General features: G+C 39.4%; 1 protein-coding gene across 4 annotated transcripts in view; it reads left to right on the plus strand.

Annotated features, from left to right (window-relative positions):
* Positions 1 to 22,199, plus strand: part of CLCN3 (chloride voltage-gated channel 3) — a 72,755-nt gene extending 50,556 nt beyond the window's left edge. For 2 of the 4 annotated variants that reach the window (XM_074586983.1, XM_074586986.1), the window contains 8 exons: positions 305 to 511; positions 4,885 to 4,965; positions 6,219 to 6,764; positions 10,820 to 11,006; positions 12,375 to 12,773; positions 14,832 to 15,048; positions 17,369 to 17,444; positions 19,105 to 22,199. In XM_074586983.1, coding sequence (XP_074443084.1) covers positions 305 to 511; positions 4,885 to 4,965; positions 6,219 to 6,764; positions 10,820 to 11,006; positions 12,375 to 12,773; positions 14,832 to 15,048; positions 17,369 to 17,444; positions 19,105 to 19,263 — 1,872 coding nt within the window. In that variant the 3' untranslated portion in view covers positions 19,264 to 22,199. The remainder of the gene's footprint in view (positions 1 to 304; positions 512 to 4,884; positions 4,966 to 6,218; positions 6,765 to 10,819; positions 11,007 to 12,374; positions 12,774 to 14,831; positions 15,049 to 17,368; positions 17,445 to 19,104) is intronic. The other 2 variants (XM_074586984.1, XM_074586985.1) reach the window with 1 other exon arrangement.
* The last annotated feature ends 1,781 nt before the right edge of the window (positions 22,200 to 23,980 follow it).

Consider the following 23,980-nt stretch of genomic DNA (forward strand, 5'->3'; position numbering starts at 1 on the left):
CACTTTATAATTTACATCATAAACCAATGAATGCAGTCTCAGAAGCTATTGGAGATTAATTTTCTACTAAATGTCATTGATAATGTTGTTGTATGTTATTGTCCAGTGTTTTAGAGTAAGTTGCAAATGGGAAGTCTTTGGCAACCAAATGGACTCAGTGTAGCAATCTGAACAATACGTGTTTTGAAGTGTGATAGTCATTTGGAAAGGGTATTTTTGAACTTATGCAGCTAAAGTGATAAAATTATTTATTTTCTGAGAAAAGCAGAATACCATAACAGATATTATTTTTTCTTTCTTCCAGATAAAAACTATTTTGAGTGGCTTCATCATCAGAGGTTACTTGGGGAAGTGGACTTTGATGATAAAAACAATTACTTTGGTCTTGGCTGTCGCATCAGGTTTGAGTTTAGGAAAAGAGGGTCCCCTGGTACATGTTGCCTGCTGCTGTGGGAATATTTTTTCCTACCTCTTTCCAAAGTACAGCACAAATGAAGCTAAAAAAAGAGAGGTAGGTTCTTGTAAAAGTATTTCTAGAATGTATTGGATATCCATGCATTTACACTGATTTGTTTAAAAGACAGTATTTGTTCTCTTGGACGGTGTTTAGGCTTGGATTATCAATAGTTATTTATTGTGTTAAGGACAGTGTATTATCCCTAGCATTCTCCAAGGTAAATTGTTTCCATGACAAAGTTTGCGTTTCTCCCACCTCGGAGACCCTTTGACTTTACTTACATTCTTTCTGTTCTTGGCGCTCTACATTTTGGTAATTGATGAGTGTCCTCAGTTGTGAAGGCAGCAGAGGACTTTTGAACCCTTGAACAAAGTATTCATGTTCATAAACAGCACTGTTGCTGTTCTACTTAGATTTGTTGTTGTAGTGAGAGTGTGGTGGGTTAGCCCTTGGTGCTCCCCAAGCTGCTTTCTCACCCCTCCTCCTCAGCAAGACAGCAGAGAAAAGTAAGATGAAAAGCTCGGAGGTCAAGATAAGGACAGGGAAATCACTCACCAATTACCATCACAGGCAAAACAGACTAGACTTGAGGAAGATTACTTTATCGCCAGTTAATAATGGAGTAGGATAGTGAGAGATAAAATCAAAAGTAACGACACCTTGCCCCCACTCTCCCTTCTTCCCAGGCTCAAATTCACTCCTGATACTTCTATCCCAAAGCGGCACAAGGGGGACAGGGAATGGGGGCTACAGTCAGTTTGTAATGCTTTGTCTCTGCTGCTCCTTCTTCCCCTGTTCCAGCGTGAAGTCCCACCCATGGGAGACAGTCCTTCTCAAGCTCCTTAAGCCTGGGTCCTTTCCACAGGGTGCAGTCCTTCAGGAGCAGACTGCCGCAGCCTGGATCCCCCACAGGCTGCAGTTCCTGCCAGAAAACCTGCTCCTACATGATCTCCTCTCCACGGGCCATGTCTGTGCCTGGAGCCGGCTCTGGCGTGGGCTTTCCATGGGCTGCAGCTTCCTTCAGGGCATGTCAAACTGCTTTGGTGTGGAGTCCTCCACAGGCTGCAGGGTAGAGATCTACTCTGCCATGGCCTTCCATGGGCTGCAGGGGAACAACCTGCCTCACCATGGTCTTCTGCATGGTCTACAGGGGAATCTCTGCTCCTGCGCCTAGTGCACCTCCTCCCCCTCCTTCTTCACCGACCTTGGTGTCTGCAGGGCTGTTTCTCTCACATTTTTCTCACTCCTCTTTCTCACAGCTGCTGTGAAGTGTTGTTTACCCTTTCTTAAGTATCGTACCACAGAGGTGTCACCAGCATCACTGAAAGGCTCAGCTTTGGGCGGCTGCGGGTCCATTTTGGAGCCGGCTGGAACCAGCTCTCTTGGACATGGGGGCAACCTCTGGTGTCTTCTCACAGAAGCCACCCCTGCGGCTCCCATGCTACCAAAACTTTGTCACATAAAACCAATAGAGAGAGCCAAGCTAATGAAAGCAATTATAGTCATAGAGAGTAGCAAGTTTTGACGTTCTTATTAATTCGATACAATTTTCGTGTTGTAAAATAAAAAAAAGGTGTCATCCCAGCTGTGCATCAGTTCTCAGGCTTAACCTCTATATGTCTAGGAGGAGACTGCAGAACATGGGAAATTTGAAATTTCACTTTCTATTTGAAAGCTTTGTATTCTCAAATCATTTAACTTTCCTGTAGTTTAGCTGCTCATTTCAGAATGATGCAATAATTCTTCCACAGGTGTGTAAGGGCTACTACCTGGGGATCAGGTAGGAAGAAAGGAAGGAATTCCTGCAGGGAGTTTGCCCATATTGTTATAATTAACACACACTTTAGCCATCCTTATATATTGAACATAATTCATCCATGATGCTGTAGGGCCAGTTGCTGCTTCAGTTTCTCTTAATCTCTCCCATAATCTCAGTTCACCTCAGATCTTTTTGCAAGTTTTTGCTTGAAGACTACTGGGTGCAAATCTCCAGGACTGATACAAAACTGTGTAGTCTCTCATCGATTTATGTCCCTTGAATAATATTTGTGATTGATGGACTTCATCACACACATCTAGAAGAGAAGAGAATGGGATATGTCAGTTGGAAGGGACCTACAATGATCATCTAGTCCAACTGCCTGACCAGTTCGGGGCTGACCAAAAGTTAAAGCATGTTTTTAAGGGCATTGTCCAAATACCTCTTAAAACACTGACTGGCTTGGGGCATTGACCACCTCTCTAGGAAGTCTGTTCCAGTGTTTCACCACCCTCTCAGTAAAGAAATGCTTCCTAATGTCCAGTCTAAACCTCCCCTGGTGCAGCTTTGAACCATTCCCATGCAGCCTATCACTGGATACGAGGGAGTAGAGATCAGTACCTCCTTCTCAAGTTCACCTCCTCAGCTGTAGAGAGCAATGAGGTCACCCCTCAGCCTCCTTTTCTCCCAACTAGATAAGCCCAAAGTCCTTAGCAACTCCTCAGCTAAAGCAGGACGTGCCTTCCAGCCCTGTCACCAGCTTTGTTGCCCTCCTCTGGACGCATTCAAGTACCTTCGCATTCTCCTTAAATTGTGGGGCCCAGAACTGCACACAGTACTTGAGATGAGGCTGCACCAATGCTGAGTGCAGCAGCATAATCACCTATTTTGACCGGCTGGTGATGCTGTGTGTGATGCGCCCCAGGGTGTGGTTTGCTGTCTTGGGTACCAGGGCACGCTGCTGACTTGTATTGAGCCTGCTGCCGGCCAGCACCCCCAGATCCCTATTTGCAGGGCTGCTCTCCAGCCACTCCTCTGCCAGTTTATACTTGTGTCTGGCATTACTCCGTCTTAGGTGCAGAATCCAGCATTTTGACTTGTTAAATTTCACCCCATTAATCATTGCCCAATGCTCCAATCTATCTAGATCCTTCTGCAAGGCCTCTTGTCCCTCAAGAGCGTCAACAGCACCTCCCACTTGGTATCATCAGCAAACTTGCTAATGGTGCATTCAACTCTGGCATCCAGATCGTTGATAAATATATTGAACAGAACTGGCCCTAGAATTTGAACCCTTAGGGGCACCGCTGGTGACCAGTTGCCAGCCAGATGTTGTCCCATTCACTACAATCATTTGAGCCATTCAGCCAGTTCTTCACCCAGTGTACCATGAACATGATCCTCCCACAGCTGAACAACTTGTCCAGAACGATGCTTTGAGGGACAGTATCAAAAGCCTTACTAAAATCCAGAAAAACTGCATCCACCACCTTCCCTTCAACCACTAGGCAGGCGACCTTATCATAGAAGGATATCAAATTAGTGGAACAGGACTTTCCTTTTGTGAACCCGTGTTGACTGTGCCTGATGAATGCATTATTTTTTAAATGCCCTTCAGCAGCACTCAGTATAATCTTCTCCCTAATTTTTCCAGGAACTGAGGCTAGGCTAACAGGTCCATAGCTCCTGGGTCTTCCCTCACACCCTTCTTGTAAATTGGAATAACACTGGCTAGCATCCAGTCAGCAGGGACCTCCCCAGACTCCCAAGACTTTTAGTAGATGATCGAGAGGGGTCCTGCCATATCATCCGCTCAGTCCTTCAGTACTCTGGGATGAATCCCATCAGGCCCCATTGACTTGTGAGCATTCAGCTGATACAGCGGGTCCTTTACACTTTCAGTGTCTATAAATGGAAAGTCACTGTTCCAGTCTTCTGACTCAGAGGACCAGGCAGCCCAATGTCTATCGGTATTATTAAAGACTGAGGCAAAAAACACACTGAATGCCTCCACTTTTTCCTCATCCCTGTTAGTCATATGACCATCTTCAATAAGTATTGGTCTAGTGTTTGCTTTAGATCTCCTCTTACTATTAACATACTTCAAAAAGCCCCTCTTGTTACCTGACACAACACTGGCCAGTTTCAGCTCTAATTGAGCTTTGGTCTTTTGTGTCTTCTCCCTGCATATGTTCCTGGAGCTCTGTAGTCTTCCTACGAAGCCTGAATTTGCTTCCAGAGATCGTAGTTTCTTTTTCCTCTTGAGCTCCACGAGGAGTTCCCTGTTCAGCCAAGCTGGTCTCCTGCCCTGCTTGCTTGACTTAACGACACAGTGGGATTTCCTGCTCTAGCACAGAGAAAGCTTACTACAATTTATTGAAAATGGAGATATCAGCCGTTTGATACTGAAGCGTAGACTCCGGGTGCTTCGCCGGGGAGGCTTTGAGCAGCGTCCTTGGCTTCATCATGGCTAGTACCTGGTCGGTGGCTGCTGTGGCCACATCTCATGAGCATTCTGATACACTTACTTGATGCTTTTCTGTTAGCCAGTCTGTGTGTCCTTGATAGAAACATAGAATAAACTGATAACTGTGATGAGATTCTGTTTTTTATGTTTAAAGCATATCACAGACTGCAAAAAAAACCCCTCACCATTGTTCTTTTCCAGGTGTTGTCAGCTGCCTCAGCAGCAGGAGTGTCTGTAGCTTTTGGTGCCCCAATTGGTGGAGTCCTTTTTAGTCTGGAGGAGGTATGTCAAGAGATAGCCCTGAAGGATAGATACTAAAAAATATGTCTTTTAGCGTGAATAATCTCAGATTCCTTTAAGCTGCAGAGTTTTTCCTAAGAAGGAAAGTATTTTTGGACCCACATTTCAAGTCAAGAGTCCTGTTACCACCAAACTCCTAAAGATATTTTTTCTTTTCTTTGGATGAATGTCAGCTTTGCTTTATTCTCAATTCTATTTTTCTGGAGAAGGGCTGAGTCAGTTAATAATTACAGTTTACATACAGATAGAGATACAGCAGTGTTTCACTCTAGGAGCATATTCTAAAAAAAATAAATAAATCGGGCTTTCTTTTTTCATTTTGAAAGAGGCTTTAGAAACCTATTTGATAGTTTTGTGAAGCAAGTTTTTAAACATTACTTTTCTTAAAGCTTCAGATACTAAACACAATTGAGTACGTTAATTATTAAAAAGGAAATTATGCTATAAAACTGACCTCTAAGGCAACCAAACTCTCTTCTCCAAGAAATGTTTTGTATTAAATTAGTTTTCATTAGTTGTTTTCAAACTATGTAAGAATGTGATTTAGATCATTAGCATTTTTAAAGAAAACTAAAAATTAAAAATTTTCTGAATTGAAAGAAGGAAGCAAAATATTATTTAATGTATAATTTTGCTATATCATTAGGGTATTTTGAGGAATTTTTTTGTGGCAAAAAAAAATATCCAGAAAAGCTCAGAAGAAAACTGTTTTGAAATTCAAATGAGGTTACATAGAGCTTAAGTATGAGATTGCATGTTTTGCTTTGAGTGGTTTGGTTTTTTTTAATGTTTTAGTGATACTACATAAAAGTAACACATCTGCCAGAAACGTTTCAGTGTTGGCTGAATGGAGAAGAAACAGTGTTAGCAGGCAATTTGAGAGAGCAGCTAGTACACAGGCTGGTTTTAAGGAACACTGGAAAGAGAGATTTGGAAACAGAGAAGCTTTTAAACATAAATTACTATGCATTATTTCCTAACAATCTTAAAACAGTCAATACTGCTTTAGTATTGACTTTAAAATTGATGTAAGTATGAATTGTTTTACAGCTTTGTAAAAATGTAGTATGTGCTGGTGCATCAGTACTCCAAGCGATAGAAATAATACTGATAGCTTAAGAGTACTTTTTTTAGCATATACCGTGTGAGGAGCAGCACTGTAACAGGTGCATAAACCAGTCTTTCTTGTATTTTTAATTGAATCACTAATGATTCTCTTGTATTGCCTTTTGCAGGTCAGTTACTATTTCCCACTGAAGACTTTATGGAGATCATTTTTTGCTGCGTTAGTAGCTGCATTTGTTTTAAGGTCCATCAATCCTTTTGGTAATAGCCGCCTAGTTCTTTTTTATGTGGAGTATCACACTCCTTGGTACCTTTTTGAACTGCTTCCTTTTATTCTTCTGGGAGTATTTGGTGGGCTCTGGGGAGCGTTTTTCATCCGAGCAAACATCGCATGGTGTCGTCGACGCAAATCTACGAAATTTGGGAAGTATCCTGTCCTGGAGGTTATTATTGTTGCAGCAATAACAGCTGTCATTGCATTTCCTAACCCATATACAAGGCTAAACACCAGTGAGCTTATTAAAGAGCTCTTCACGGACTGTGGGCCATTAGAATCCTCCTCCCTCTGTGACTACAGAAATGATATGAACGCGAGCAAAATAGTAGATGATATTCCTGACCGTCCAGCAGGCACTGGAGTCTATTCAGCTATATGGCAGCTGTGTTTAGCGCTCATATTTAAAATAATCATGACAGTCTTCACCTTTGGTATCAAGGTAAGTGTGAATGCAGTGGCTGCGTCATCTGCTGTGATTATTTAATTATTGCCTTTCTCATTTTTCATCTCTCAAAGCTAGCAGCTTTGTTTATAGAATTTTTTTTTCATGTGTAGTTATTTTAAAATAGGTCTTTTTACTCTTGATTATTAAGCAAGTCTTGTAGAAAACAATATTAAGTTTAATTAAATTCAGAGTAGCCCTTTCTTCAGCTGAATAGAAAAGTGCTAAATTTAATAGGGAACAGTAACTCTGTGGATGGATGGTTGGTTGTATGGGCCTGATTCAGCAATAAGGATGACTCTCTAAAATTTCCAAGAGTTTATTTCAGCTGAGTTTGAACATAACCACTTGGGTTCCCTAGTCCTGTTACAAGGAAGAAGAAAAGACTGTACCTCTTGAACAACTTGTAGTGGGATTTTTAATCCCCTCTCCAAATTTAGCACATAAATGTAATTACTGCAGACTGTCAAAGGGAGCTGATGATGATTTCTTTCCTGAAATTTCCAGGCTTGCATGTCATGACTAGAAAGCGAGCTTTGTTCATGCGACTGGAATGGGAATTTCTTCTCTGTTACAGAGCAGCATATTTTTTCTTTCCTGGTCATTTTTAAAATCTGTTTTGGAGCTCTCTTCAGCTTCTCTCCAACCTGTGGGTGTTTTCTGAATGACACGTGACTGTCATGCCTTCGTCATTTTCTGGTTTATTAGCCTCCTTTCATAGTTTTTTGCAAATACATCATTATCAAACATGTAACACAAAAGTACTGTAGAATGTTCACTAAACAGGATTTCACTAAACTGGCTTTAACTTCTCAGTCTACAGTGCTGTTCCATGTAACTGCATGCATAAGAAAACACTTAACTTACTGTGAGGGTAGTTGAACACTGGAAGTTTGTCCAGAGAACTTGTGGAGTCTCCATGCTTGGAGATACTCAAAACCTGACTGGATGCAGTCCTGGGCAACCTGCTGTTGTTGACCCTGCTTGAGCAGAGATGTTGCACTAAACAATCTGGAGTGGTCAAGTCCAACCTCAGCCATTCTGTCATTCTGTAATTGATAGAACAGTATCATTTCATGTTTCTCATGTGTTGATATTTTAGAAGATGTTGCCATCTGTTGTTTGAAGGTATTTTCCATAGATTGGTTGATGGGTAAGAGAAATCTGTTGTGTGTATTTTAAATGCTAGTCTTCCATAGGTCAAAATTTCAAGGCATTATTGTATAACATGACCACTCCAATGTGCTGTATTTACTTATTGTATTTCACTTATAACTATGGCCCTGCCCTTCTAAGCATTATAACATTCCTTACCATTCATGCGTTCTGTGCATCTACCTCTTTCTCATGGGATTGTCACCACAGGATCACACTTCATGTCAGAATTCACTAGATTACAGAAGTGTAGAGTTTACATTTCATTTGGGTTTGGTTCATTTTCTCATAACTTCAGCACCTGCAATTTGGTGGAAATATTTCTGTGAAGTTGTAAGAATACACTTATCACTTTGTCAATAGGCAGAGTCATGCTGCTGTCATTAACGGGGCTGTGCTACATACATTTCTCTGAAGCTTGGAAGCATGCAGCTGGTTAGAATGTCAGCCAGTATCTGGAGAAGGGGATGTTTATTCGCATTTTAAGCTGCTTTTTTTTTCCATGAAAGGAGGAGAAAATTCAAAATTAAACAAACAAAAAAAGACTACTTTGTCATTTAAGTCATTATTAAGGATGCTGTGGGCACTCCAGGTCTGTTCCTGGAGCTGTAGCCATGTGCAGACACACGTCTGTCCCTCAGGAACTATTGCTGCCTGTTGGGCATGCTGATTTCTGCTGCTCTTACTGCCAGGAACAAAGATCACCAAGAAGCTGATATGGCACTGATTTGGGGTTTTGGGGTTTTTTTGGTGTTTTTTTTCTTTCCTTTTTTTTTTTTTCTTTCAGGCTTTTGTACATACACTGTACTGCTTATTATCAGTAGACTCGTTTCTGTGTCTAAATGCTGATGATCATCAGTTGGGGTGGGATTACAGCTTTGCCTCGGAACCTGGCTGGTATGGAACTGCACTACCAAAGCAGCAGAAAGTTGCACCCATATCCTGATTCCTTGCTTGTTTCAAAGATGATACATGTGCCACAAAACTAATCATTTCCTCTGTAGTGTAACTTGAGTTAGGCTGGCATGCACTGGAGAAGAAAGCTGAGACAAGGTAGAACCTAACTTTTTTTCCTTGTTCCTTCTCAGTGAAGGTTCCTCTCCACTTTGTGTGTCATGATTCAGAGGCTAACAAATTACAGCTGCTAAAAAATGCAGCTGTAAAATCATAATTACAGTTAGACTTGTAACCATTATCCACATGTGATGGAAAGAGAAGGAGCTAGATGCATAAAAATGTTACATTAACAAAGAACCAGAAACCATTTGGATGTAATTTCCATGTGGAGACCGAATTTCTGTGGCATACTGCTGTAGCAGACTAGACTGAGGCAGTTTCAAAGATGTATACAATTACTTTTATGTCTGAAATGTTATTTTTTTCAGGGTGCTATTGAACAGTTCACCGAGAAAGAATTTCATTCAGGAAAAAACCTGGATTTTAATAGTTAGAAAGGGGTTTAGATGCATGATTAATTGTGGGAAATAACAATAGTGGTATAAACGCACAATTTGGATATCACACTAAAATGATAGCACTGAATCTGTCAACACTGAAATATTAGGTAATTCAGGATGGGAGTAAAGGATTATTGAACTTTTTCCCAAAAACCTATGCTGCCGGCTTTCAAACACAAAGTTTGCTATGTTTTTTTTGTCCTTGGTTTGTCTGTTAGAAATCATCTTTGCAACCATATATATTGGCAGTATAATAATAATAATAGATTCTAAAATACAGTTCTGCACCAGACATTGGATTCCATGGCAAAATCAATAGTTTGTTATTGCACGGTACTTACATTTCACAGCTGTACAGTGGAAAAAAATGAAATCATGTGTCCTGTTACACGAGGAGTGCAAGTTTTTAATGAAGTTATTTTGACAATATGGGTTTAGGTGCATTTAGACAAAAAGTAAAAATTCTACTACTTATTTGTAGTCAGATCTCTACCTCAGTCACAGCTGAAAATATTTTTGATATGAACAACTGCTGTGAGGAGAAGCAGCGGGCATTTGCAGCTTAATGAGACGTTTAGATGCCAGTATGTTTTTTGGAAAGAAGATTAGCTTCCTAAGGAGGAGAGAAGATACACAACAGCAGCTCCTCAGATGAACCCTCACTCCTTATGAAGCCGCTCATAAAAGCAAGACTTGCAATAATATTTTACTAAGCCATGTGGGTATGACAAGGCTGTGTGGCCTTTTCAGGTTTTAGTTAATAACAGAAAAACAGTTTAAATAACTAAGATTGCAGTAGGAACTTTTTTCTTTTTTTACAGTAACGTGTTACCTACTTTTTGCAATGGGAGTTGTCCTGTCTTCTTCTCTCTTAGTGTATTTGGCATTTTATATACACTCCTTTGGATTGGAAACTGCAATATAATAAGCAAAGCCTCATTTAAAAATCACCAGTTTAGTTGGCCATCTAATTTATAGCAGTATTAGGAAGCAGTTTGGGAAGGCAGTCCTCTATGCAAAGCTTGTTTAGTGAGCGTTGACTCAGGGGAACATGAAGTAATAGGGGAGATGAGAAATAGTACGGAAGACTTCTCAGTACTAGTAGCACAGGTTAGACTGGACACACATATGGTAGGAATCGTGCTGTTGGAACTGAGAATCTAGGTTGTGGTCCTGTATTGGTGATAGATTTGCTCTTAAATACACTAAAATATAAATAAGCGCGCTCATAAAATGGATTCAGCCAACCAGGTTGATCAGAGATATCAATGGCATAGTGCTAAGTTTCACTAACCTTGCAATGTCAACTTACATGTTTTTAACGTGACAATTTGAGCATTTGCATCACTTTTGGCAAAAAAAAAAAAAAAAAAAAAGAAAAGATTACTTACAAAACTATGCATCAGGTATGTTCCCATCGGCATTTTGTTTTTGTTGCAGGTTCCATCTGGGTTGTTCATACCCAGTATGGCAATTGGAGCAATAGCAGGAAGGATCGTAGGAATCGCAGTGGAGCAGCTGGCCTACTACCATCATGACTGGTTCATTTTCAAGGAGTGGTGTGAAGTTGGAGCTGACTGTATTACACCTGGTCTTTATGCCATGGTTGGTGCTGCTGCATGCTTAGGTAACTAAAGTATACCAAAGTAAATAAGTACCTGATTTATTATATGTTTCCAAACTAATGATTAAAGATAAAGGGAGATAGAAATGTGTGCAGTTTTGGAACACGTTTTTTACGTGGACTTCTCTCTCTTCAGAATAATACATTCACATCTCTACAATCCTTGTGACTGAGGAATAACATGTGAAATTTAAATTGACTATATGATGAGAAAAAGAAGAATTTAAATAAGAGTGTTTGCTTTCTTTTTTTGGTATCAAGAGGTGTCATTAGTACATCAGTCAGAAAAATCAGATTCTTGAAGTGTATGAAGTAGAGGATTTGCAGAGTCAAGTACAGTTGAAATTACTACAAGGAGGTGATGTGATCAGCTGTCACGTCTACATGAATTGCAAAAAGCGTTCTTGAAATTCATAATCCAAACAAAAATTTCATAAGTGTCTGATGATTTGGGGAGTCCGGCTTGAGGTACTTTCGACAAGTCTGATTTACAAACTGTTGAAAATCAGCTTCATGGAGAGAGGCTTAAGTTGGGCACCTAAACTAGGAAAGGTTTTTTGAAGGCCTTGTCTTGCCTTAGCTTATACCTTCATCGCCGTAGAAATCAAACTTAAAAGCTATTACTACAGATCCTGCAAAAAGTAGACCTTTTCCTTAAGGAAAAGTGCATTTGATCGATCAAATAACTTAGTGGTACAAATTTAGGTTTTGGAGAGAATGTTTTGTTTTTTAATAGTTCCAACTTGAATCACTTTTGAATGCATTGGAAGAGATATCATATTCTTTTATTGAATGAAGATGCGGCATCAGAAACCTCGGTAGAAAAAACATCTTGAGTACTAACAAAAGAGAAATGTAATCCCTGTCTTCTCCTGTTGTCCAAGAAAGAGATTTCTTTTCATCAGCTCAGGATTCTCTTTAGCTTTTATGATTCAGCAACGGCAATAAGTTCCTAATCCTTTGGACAACAAAGCTGTTGAATTGCTACCTGTGACTTCCCTGCATTGCTTCCATTCTATTTCCACATTCTTATCTTACTGTATTTCCTTGCATTTCACAGTATTTTTAACCTAGGTGTGGTGTGGAGAAAAACATAGTTTATTTTTAGTTTACATGAAATAACGGCACATATTTTTCAAATCCCTTTATTATCTCACTTTCTAGAAATTTTCCCTAAAGCTCTGTTTTTTTACTTCTGGAAGTTTCATGTTCATTTTTCCTGTCTGCTTCTGTTTGTATTATACAGAATGATGTTTGTCAGATGACCTTTAATGACAAAGTTATATTTGTAGCTCTCAACAGGAAGGCAGGATATACTAAACTCATTATTATCTGATACTAGAGTGTTACTGGCTACCATTTTTCTTGCAGGTGGTGTGACAAGGATGACTGTGTCCCTGGTAGTTATTGTCTTTGAGCTAACAGGAGGGCTGGAATATATTGTGCCCCTAATGGCTGCAGTGATGACCAGTAAGTGGGTAGGAGATGCCTTTGGTAGGGAAGGCATCTATGAGGCGCACATCCGACTGAACGGATATCCTTTCTTGGATGCAAAGGAAGAATTTACTCACACAACACTGGCTGCTGATGTTATGAGACCTCGAAGAAGCGATCCACCTTTAGCAGTTCTGACACAGGATAACATGACAGTTGAAGACATAGAAAACTTGATCAACGAAACCAGCTATAATGGTTTTCCTGTTATTATGTCAAAAGAATCGCAGAGACTCGTGGGCTTTGCTCTAAGAAGAGATTTAACTATTGCAATAGGTAATTATCTTCCAGTATTGCATGATTATATATGCCAAATTAAATGATTCTATAGCTTAAAACAGATTTACTTTGTGTGTTTCTACACTTATTTCAGGTTTAGATACCTCGCACGGGCTGTCTGTTCCTTTATTGAAGTATGTGATTATCTTCAGTAGCTGGCTCTGAAATGGAGGAAATGTTAATCTCTTTGTCTCTGTCATAAAAACAAAAGTTGTAACACTGAAATAGGCCAAAACATCATCTCGTTGGTATTTCTGTTTGTTTTGAGGCTTTTGCTAGTATCTCTTTTTCTCAAGTGACACTACACTAACATTCTTCTTTAAAATTGAGTAATTCTTATTATAGAACAGCAGGATTCTGAGAGAAATACTGTCCAAGTAATTTTTAAATTTAAATGTGTATCGTACTTCTCTCTGACAGTGTTATTTACTGTTTTATAACAACTAAGATTGTATTATGGAGAGATAAGCGAAATATTAATTATTTTAGGTTTCTGTTTTTCAGTTTATTTGTGTAATGGGAAATTTGGCCCTGGGCACATGAGCACACGAGCTCTGTTTGGGCCCTCTTTCTCTGGGTGAGCATTAGGACTTGTGTGATACTAGTACTTTGTGCACTGGCAAGAAAAATTATCTGGATTTTGAGGATACTATCATAACCAAAGGGGAAAAAATCATTGTTATGTAAGAAAATGTTACAAAATCGTAATAGTTGGTGCATGAAATCAGTGATGGAGGTTGCATCTTAAAGTACTTCCCCCCCCCATAATTCATAAGATTGTATATTGACAAGCATCTCTTTAACAAAGACACTGGAGAAAGAGCCACAAAAGTCTCCTGCAACTTTTTTAAAAAAAATGTTTTGTGAACACAACACTGTTACTTCAGTAAAACTTTTGCCTGTGGTCTTGATACTGTGCACACTCTGTGGTATTACGTTACGTAGGATGTGTAGGAATGTCCAAAACTAGGAAATTATTATAGACACCTTACTGGTTTAAGTTTGCATTTACTTAAAAGTGAACAAGGGAATACCAGAACATTCTTCTAATAATACACTTTCACAGGTAAGACTCATTTCAGCTGCTGAGACCTTATAGCAGCCTTCCAGTACCTAACGGGAGCCTACAGGAAAGCTGGGAAGGGACTCAGAAGCGTAGTGATAGGACAAGGGGTAACGGTTTTAAACTGAAAGAGAGGAGATTTAGATGAGATATTAGGAAGAAACTCTTCACTCTGAGGGTGGTGAGGCACTGGAACAGGTTGCCCAGGGAAGTTGTCAATGCCCCATCCCTGGAAGTGTTCAAGGCCAGGCTGGATGGGACTTTGAGCAGCCTGGTCTAGTGGGAGGTGTCCCTGCCCATGGCAGGGGGGTTGGAATCAGATGATCTTTAAGGTCCCTTCCAACCCAGACCATTCTGTGATTCTATGAAATTGCACAGTGCAAGTTGCTCTGTCTTGGATTTTGGCTGGCTCGAGAGTCCTTGTGTGAAGTAGTTCAGGCTACAGGGGGGATGCTGTTGTCACCAAGGTGATGAGGAAATGAAAAGGAAGAGAATCCACTTCACAAAAAGCTAAATAAATTCATTACAAACAAGGAGACAAGATTTTCAGAGTGATCAGAAAATGAGGTCTTTCGTTTCAAACCAACGGTAATTACAGCCATTGGACTCATGACAGGGCAGCTGTCAATTGAGACTGGCTTTTCCCTTGATAGTTTCTTCAGCAGCCATCTGTCTGCTTCCTGTGTGTTATTTTTTTAAGTCTTTCCACCTCTTTATTGCAAATAAAACTTATTTACTGGAGTGAGAAAGGTAGTATCTGAAGAACGGCTAAAGCTGTATGGTAGATGGGTTTTGTGATTTCTGCACAAATGGGATAAAGCAGTGGCTGTGGAAACACATCAAAATAGCATGGATCAGAATATCAGCATCTGGAGAGTAACATGAGAGTCTGGTGGTGTTGATCGATCTGTCTGTGCACTAAATTGTCTTACTCCAAGAATGTAAATTCTTCCTCCTCTGCTGTTTCCCCCCCTCCCCTCTTTTTCTTAAAGAAAGTGCTAGAAAGAAGCAGGAGGGGATTGTTGGCAGTTCCAGGGTCTGTTTTGCCCAGCACACCCCGTCGCTTCCAGCCGAAAGCCCTCGACCTCTGAAGCTTAGAAGCATACTTGATATGAGCCCTTTCACCGTGACAGACCACACACCAATGGAAATAGTGGTGGATATTTTCCGGAAGCTGGGTCTGAGGCAGTGCCTTGTAACACACAACGGGTGAGTAAAGTGGCAGCAATGCTGTCTGTTTTGTTAGACACAGTAATTTTTACTTCCAGGATCAGAGTATTTGAACCAGGATGTGTTCCAGGATCATGGTATTTGAACCCATAAGTTTGGCGCTGCAAATGGGGACCCTAACTGTTAAGAAAGTGCTGTGCTGTGGCACCTCTTAAATTCTTACTCCTCCCTTGTATTCTAAGTAAGCGATCAGGTGATTTCAGGCATTTTAAGATGTTCTGTTAAAAAGTAGCTCTCATTCAGCAAGTTTTGTGTGTGCAACTTGCATGTGGAGGAGACACAACTTGTCTCATAGAAATGTAGTCTTGTGTGGTGCACAGTCTAAGGCCTGTATTTCCTCATTCTTATATATGTATGTTCTGGCAATGTGCAATGTATCAGCTCTTGAACATCTACAAATACCTGGGTTCATAAAAAGTAAGGGAGAAAATGATGCAGTCAGTATCTCCTCTTCTGGAGTTTAGTGATGAGAATTGTCGCCAAGCTCTTGTTTCTGCAATACTAACAACTAAATAACTGCTACTAGTTCTGAAACTTCAATCTGCAACTTTTGTTTCTACATTTCAAAATATTTTGAGAAAGTAATTCTAAGATTTAGAATGAGACTATAGGTAAATAAATCAGCCCTAGGCATGGAAACATAACTGTTCATTATAATTGCCTCTTATCTAAACTATTCATTTTTTTTTTACATGATCTTTTTTCTGCGTAGCTGCTCCTTTAACATTCTGCTTTCCTGTATCTCTTGTGTTTAGCACTTGACACACAACATTGCAGCTCCTACCATAGTATCTTGCTTTCTCTTTAGCATGTCTTTTAAGGCACCTGGGGAGTGAAACATTGTCTGCTAATCCACTTTATTTAGGATCGATGTCCATGGGTCAAAACCCAAGAAACTTGAAATATGGGTGGGACTTTCTTTGTTTTGCTGTGGGCAAAAGGACTGCTGCTATAAGTAGCAAATATTTAAATAGTGCATTGGTTTCCAAATTTATTTTTTCAAATATATTTTAAAACAAATTTATTTTAAATGATCTGCTCCCCCCCCCCCCCCCCCGTATTGAATGGCAAATACATGTTTTCAGAAGCATAAATGACTTCAAAAACCTTTCTCTGATCGGGAAAGGATGTCACTTAGAAGTCAGTGCAGGCATGCAATTATTCTTGTTTTGTGGGGGGAAATTTGAATTGATAAAACTTCAAGGAAGAATATTTATTATGACGGGGGGGTTTCTTAGTTTCTGTTGGGGCTGAGTGCTCAAACATTGACATTGATGTTAAAACTGCCTCTAAAGAAAGCTTTAATCACGCAAAGCTATGTAAAACTGTCCTATAATTTTTTAACTATTTTATGATAAAGTAGCAGCACGTATGGATGGCTTTAATAATTTGCTGCTTTCAGACATTCATATTTGTTGTCCTGCTTCAATTTACAGACTTGTGATATTCCATGAGCACGCTGTCCATTACAACCAGATCAGATGGTAAATACTAGGACTAGCAGTATTTAGCCGTGGCATACAGCCACGTGGACAGCAAGGACTACTCTCTACTTTGGCAAATTTCCTGCAAATTGAATATACCCACATAAAGACACACATCAACTTACTGGTTCCAGTCCAGATTGGAATAGGAACTGTGCAGAAATTGGTGCTGATGACAAACATAGAGATATATAAAGACTGAGCCTCACTTTTCCTGATTTGAACCACAATATCCATTCCAAGGAATTGCTCTTGGTTTATACTGTCATGAATGAGAAATTTGCCTGAATTTGTCTGTTTCTAGGGTCACCAGATAACCCTGTGTCATAGTGCAGCTTCACACCTCAATTGCTATGACTTCACACAGTTACTACTTTGTTCATCTACTGTGGCTTGTTAAAATGTGACTAATTATCTGTATGTGTGAGGAGAAATAACTATTAAACAAAGGAAATGAAATAGATTTTAGCTTCAGTGCCTCTAAAACCTGAAGAGATGTGAATTTGGGGAGAAGGGATGAAGAACGCTTCCCTGACCTGTACTTGATATGAGAAGCATGCTGCTCTGGGGTGGTTGAAGATCCAGTTGTGTTCAGAATTTTCGGAGAAAAAGAAAAAAGGCAATGTCTGGGAAAGGGTACTGACTTTCAAATCATTTTTCATTTAATTATCTCATTAGCTTTCCTGCAACCATTCTTTTTTTTTTCTTTTTTTTTTTTTTTTAAGTTTTGCTCTACTCTAATCCTTTTTCGTTATGATTAGAACTTTTTTATTTGATTTCACACACAGTTATTAGCATAACATGATCTGTTTCAGGATTGTCTTGGGGATCATCACAAAGAAGAACATATTAGAGCATCTCGAGCAACTAAAGCAGCACGTCGAACCCTTGGTGATTAGATATATCAGATCTCATAATTAGACACATTAGAAGTCAGGAAGCATGAAACTTGTGAACTGTTCAGGGCTTTTGTGACAACAATGAAACCATCTTGTGCTAAAAAATTGTATTAAACCATAAAACAATATGTGCAAAATCCTTTTGTAGAAATTAAGCTGTTGATACGGACATGCTGTTAGTCACAACATTAAAGGAAAGTAAACAATAGACTTTCTGATATTTTTGTTCTTGGGATCACATAGATCCGTCTAGTTGATCTGCTGCTTTCCCCGGGTGGGAAAGCACACAGCTAGGAATACGTTTTCCTTGCCTAATGCAAATTCAAATTTTCTTATATGCCAGTTTCTTTTTCTGACCTTGACAGCTTTAAATAGCTGTTAAATAGCAAAGTATCACGTCTGCTGAGAAGCAAAGTCAAGCATGTTTTTAATGTATTGCAGCATTAGATCTTCCCTGTAATCCCCCTTTATCTATGTGATTTTTAAAAAGTACTCTTACTTTTAGTAAAGTCCTGTGATTCTGTTGTTGTTACCCACAGCAATTAATGTACGCCTTTATAAAATGTTGGGTGATATCCTAAGCCACTAAGTGGCAGGCTGCTGTGCTGACTATTGCCTTCAGAATCTAGATACTGTTTTAACCATGATGTTGTGAACTAACCTTAGATTAGATGGTAGACTTTGCCTTAATTTGGACATGGGTTGCTAGTTACATCTCTACTAAATATACCCACCAGGTTTAGCTGCTTATGTGCAAAACATGCTAATTATGTTCTCATTTTATGCTAATATTTCACAAGTATTTCATGCGTCCTTTAATAAGACAAAACAAAATGTACTAACCAGAATAACAAGGGCAGCAGCTCATTCATTCTGCTCTTTGCTTCTCCTGTGATATTATCCTTTCGGACAGTCTCATCCTTTTTGATATTTCGCAGAGTTACAATTTTAAAAGCCATGAAGATGCTGTCGTAAGAGCACAGTATCTAAATTGGAAAATGACAATTTTCTTCTGTTATTCACCATTTATTTTCTAAAGCTGTGAACTCCCAAACCTAGTTAACTATCGTTTATTTTACAAAAGTTTCATGGCCAATACAGTGTGCTCCTGTGAATACATTCAGCCTGAGCCAGTGCGTCAGACTGGAAGGATCCTTACGATTTAAAAACGGAGGGGAGTTTAATTTTGCTATTGGGATTTTGGGCCATCAGGCAGTACGTCACTTCTGATGGCTAGGTGCGATCATGCTTCCCTTATGAAATGGGATCAATATCACTTCTTTTTCATACCTCTTTTTTCTTTGTCCCTCTTTGTTACTTTTTTGTTGGCATACGCTAATCAAAATTTCATTTTTGTAGAAACAAAAAGTTAAATAAAAATTGTCATGGGCTCTACTTGTATTACTTGTATTTCATTAAAATGGATCACAGCTGTCGGAGACCATCTGATACGGTGTCTCAGCATTGCTGTCTTTTAACAAACGGGTGGTTCCTCAATATTTTGATGAATAAAATGTTTTTGTTTAAATAAGAAAATCGGGCTGTTTACTTTTGCTCTATTCCTGTCAACAAAAAGGACTTGGCTACAGATTTGTTCCGCTTTATTGTTTTCCCGCTTGGATTAATATCGATCTTCCATTTATCCTTTCCAGGCGCCTCCTTGGCATTATAACAAAAAAAGATATCCTCCGTCATATGGCCCAGACGGCAAACCAAGACCCCGCCTCAATAATGTTCAACTGAAACCCATAGCTGAGGAGAGAGAGGAAGCGGAAGAGGAGGTTCATTTGTTGAATAGCACAACACTTTAGTCTGGGGAACACTTCTAAAATCAGAGCCGAGAGCTGGGTTTTTGCGTGACAGTGCTGCTGGAAATCGGGAGTTGGTCTGGGGGAGTATGTGGCGAGGAGGAAGCTGATGGGAGCGTGGGAAGGGAGAGGAGCCGCTGTCCTGCACTGGATGCGTCCCGAGACGTCAGGTCTGCCATGATAGTGCAGTGGGTGAGCCCTGCCGGGTGGCACAATTCTCCAGCCCCAGCCTGGTACTTCAGCATTGAAGAGATGCGGTATTAGTCCCTGTTTCTGGAGGGATCACTCTGAATTGAGCCATCTTACGGAGACTGAAAGGTCTTGCCCTTTTTACCATGGAAAACTGTTGTGTTAACTCATGAAACGTATTAATTATTATGCGTCACCTTTCTACATTCCAGAAGAGCTTTATTTCTCTCTCTCCTGAGCCGTAACAAAGCCTCTTTAAAATTGGTGTGCCCTTTTGAAGCAGTTGTTTCTCATATTGAGATGTACTGTGAGTTACTGAGGTTCGATCACAAGAAGGGAGGTTTTTCTTGTGCCATTAAACGTGTAAGTTTGTACATCACAAAATGCTTGGGGCCGTACAGATCCACTGCGACAAAAACAGATTGAACAGGTAATACCTTGCAAGACTTCTCTCACCGCACGTGCTGTCGTGATACGAGAAAAAAGAAAACCGGCTGAAACTAGCGTTTCAAAGGAAAATACTGTTTTTGCTGCAGAAATTATCAATAATGTGACCTGGTCTTATGCAATTTTTGTATTATTGAAAACACTATGATATATACCAATGTTGTGCAGTATAAGGAAAAATACTGCTATTCTACTAGTTAAGAGCTGGAACAATTCTGTATACGTGTATCTGGTAAAAATTGCATGCTACAACACTGGAGATCTTTTTCCCCCTTGTAAAATTTGAGAGCGGTCATTTTTATTTTTTTTCTTCTCCACAAGAGATGTTCCACTGCTGACATGGTAGGAAGAAATGTAACTCATAACTTGCACTAAATGTATATTATTTTTCTTGAAGTTTTACCATTCTTTATTTATATTTGTATGGATTTAAAAAAAAAATCTATTAAATATGAATCAGTTACTATCTCACATAACTAATTACCTTTTTAATGTGATTTTATAGAATAATTCATAATCCTCTGCAAGTAATGGAGGATTAGCAAATGTTTACAACTAGATGAAGGGTATAAACAAAATGGTTTCTTTATGATCCAACATGCATATAAGATCATTTTCAAATCTAACTTTCACTGCCGTTACCTTGAGATTCCCTTTTTCCTTTCCTAGCAGATAACTGGAACAGTAATAGCAAAATTTCATTTTAGAAAACTGCAGGGTTTAAAAAATAATAGTAAGAAAGCAACTATAATTACTAGATTGCTTTTGACTTTTTTTTTTTCTTTTCAAGTATATATATGTAGCCACAGAAGATGTACAGCAGGGCAGAATTGAATCCAGTACTTGAAACTTTGGCAGGACTTGAAAATTCAGCAGCAACACCCAGACTAGCAGGTGAACTGACAGATCCCCAACTTCTTTACTTTTTTTCTTGCCTGTCACTAGATTATTTTGTTTCCTAGCCATTTTATCAAGCCACCACAAACACGTGCAGAGGAAAAAAGGCAATATGCTATACACACGAAGGTGGGAGGAAAAAAATTAAGGAATCGGGCTGACAAAAATCATACTTTATAACAGGGAGGTAGATAAAATTTCCTTCTTTTAACAATTACGCCTTCAAGACTTGATAAGGCTGTGACCAATCTGGTCTAGTTAAAGATGTCCCTCCTTACTACAGGGGCTTGGACTAGATGACCTTTAAAGGTCCCTTCCAACCCAACACATTCTATGATTTTAATAATATAAATGGTGAAAGTCGAAATTACTAATCCTAGGTATCTCTAAGGCATTCATCACAGTTACCTCAAACGTCTTTATTCGCAAAGTACTCTGTATGGTTTTATCTTAAGTACATTAACATACTGAAACAAAATTCTGGTACTTTTGGCAACCTCCAAAATAATGCCTGTTCTTAAGTGCTCCGCTGAATTTTCACCAGTTTTTCTGAGTATAAAACTGCCATCTACATCTCATCATCTCATCTCTGGCAGCAACTGGAACCAGTAGAAAGCAAAATGTGCCAGTGGGTTCATGGTGAGCAGCCCCTGTATTAAAACGGGTTTGGAAGTGAAACAGGGAATGGGGCTGTGTTAAAATGGGAGCATTGCAGCAACTACCTGTATTCTTCCACAAGAAGTCGGTGCTAGTGGTTCAAAGCTTGTTCTGCTGCACTGCATGGGCCTGAAAAAAACTTTACAGAAGCAGCTTCACAAAGAGCAGAATTTGGCCCATTTATAGAAGGCAGCTCTGGAAGTTGTCTGTGATGCCAATTTCCATTGTCTAATTTATTTATTTTTTTTTACAGTGGAAGAATAGAAACACACTACACATATAAAAATTGCTTTAACCCAGTATGGATCCCGAGCATTGCATATAAATTGTGCATCTCTGTTGCTCCTCTTACCTGCTAAGCTTTCCCTGTTGACATTTAAAATGTCTTCTGACAAACATACGTTAGAGGTTCTGATAACGAAGTACGTGTGCCTCTGCTGTGCAACAAAAATTTTCTAATGTAAAACTTCCAGCGCCTTACTCGAGTTACTAATTTGAAAAAAATAAAATAAAAAAATGTGGTGGATGGGAGGGGGAAGTGTCAGCATTTTTTTTTTTCAGGCCATTCAGTTACTGGTTCATGAAGAATGCCTTCTTTGTTAATCTGTGATGTTGCCTAGAGCTGTATTTAATATTGATCTTAATGTTTTTATTTATAATAGTGTGGTAGAGCTGCATATCATTACAGTAAAAATTCTGATTACTGTGATGATTTAATCAAACATTAAAAACTTCTGTATGACCATTTATTGTTCTGTCATGTTTTCTCATTCTTTTCACAAACAATATTTGTGTTTGGTTTTGTATTTATTTTCCCTGAGAAAATCAACAGCTAAGAACTTTACATACGGGACAAGTAAGCAAGTAACAAAGAAAAGAATGAAGTTGATAAGGAGACGCAGTCTTTGTATGGCCTAGTATTTGGCTACAAAGCAGTAGCCAAATCAACCCAGTGGTTTGGTTATTTTTTTTCCAAAACAGAGCTTTTAAAAATTTAGTTATATGATTATAGAATAGTTGGCTTCCTGATTTAAGAGGGTTAAAAGTGGACGATGCTTTTGCTGTTTGAAAGCCAGGATTACGTAGTTTCTACACAGTAGATTCTTAGTCCCTCTGGTTTGAAAAAAACAAACTGGTTAGACACCTGTTGGTGATGTATATTAATGCTGTACCACACTTCAGTATTTTTTCAATAGGTGTAAGAGTTTTCCTTCTCAATTAGAGGTTAATAGGCAAGACTGGGAAATCCATACTTAAGGTCCCTATTTTCACACATTTAAGTTCATATTTAAGTAACAGTGTGAAAGGTAAATACTTTGTTACTTATATGATTTACAGGGCCTTACTATGAAGGTCTCTTCTTGGAACCTAAGAAGTAAGAGGGACATAAATGAGACTGAATTTTCAAGAAAGTATCTCTTTATGTATAACATACAAAATTCTGGTCCCATTAAAAAGTCCCTGAATGCTTGTGCTTATGCTTGACTCAATGGAACATTTATATGCCGAGTGAAAGGGGTGGTGTCAAATTTACAAAAGTAGATGGGGCATGTGATTCTCACCACGGAAAACACCTTTTTGGTTTAAAGACTCAAGATAGATACATTTTTGAAGCACTCTGACTTCGCTTGCAAGTTATTAGTTTATGCTGGAAGGGACCTTTGGAAGTAAAATTGTTTGCTGTAAGAGTGGGTGCAACTTTTGAGATGTGAGCATGTTGCTAGTGGTCTGTAATCTTCCTCAGCAGTGCTCTCATCATCAGTAGTGACGTGAACTGCTCCGATAGAAGTCATGTCGCTGTATGATGGCAGGCCTGTTGAGCAAGTTATTTTCCAGTGGTTTCTGGACTGTTACTTCAAGCAGTTGCCTGAGAAAAAAACCCTCTAAGTATAATAACAACAAAATAGAGCCCAGTGAATTGAAAACAATTTGCATCCTGTACACAATCACTTCAATTCTATTTTTAGAAGTCCAGATTAGTGAAAACGGGGTGATTCACCTGATTAATAAAGTAGTGAATGCAGTGGAATTCCCAGTTTACCTCATAATGTCAGGTAGCTGTTCTTGAATCCCATTTGCATCCTATTAATTCAACCAGATCCAGAAGACTGAGATTGAGACCAGATGTAGTGCTTTGTTCTAATGCAAAAAGAAGGGAAAACACCCTTGCGTTTTTTACATGTGTGGTGGGACAGAATTGAGGAAACGCGCAGTGCCAGTTAAGAGTCACCAGGAGCAGGGACATGGAGTTTGCTAGCTGTAAACAAGCTGGTTGGGACTGAGCTACACCCAACAAATCCCGGGTTGAATCACTTCCCCAGCGCCTACGGGTTTTCTGAGAAATGTAAAATAGTAAAGCAATGTAAAATAGTAATCCGCCCTTTTTGTGCTTCGTTTCAGCCCGCAGCACAGCAACAGGGTGCTGGGTTTAGCTCCAGGCTGCGAAACAGAGCAGAGAAAGAGTAACCCAAAGGCGGCACCTCAGCCTTTGCTGCTGTGAAGCCGGAGCTACCGGCAGCAGGCACCCTCG

The sequence above is a fragment of the Larus michahellis genome, chromosome 5 (genome assembly GCF_964199755.1).
Source record: "Larus michahellis chromosome 5, bLarMic1.1, whole genome shotgun sequence".
In the NCBI taxonomy this organism is placed as follows: domain Eukaryota; kingdom Metazoa; phylum Chordata; class Aves; order Charadriiformes; family Laridae; genus Larus; species Larus michahellis.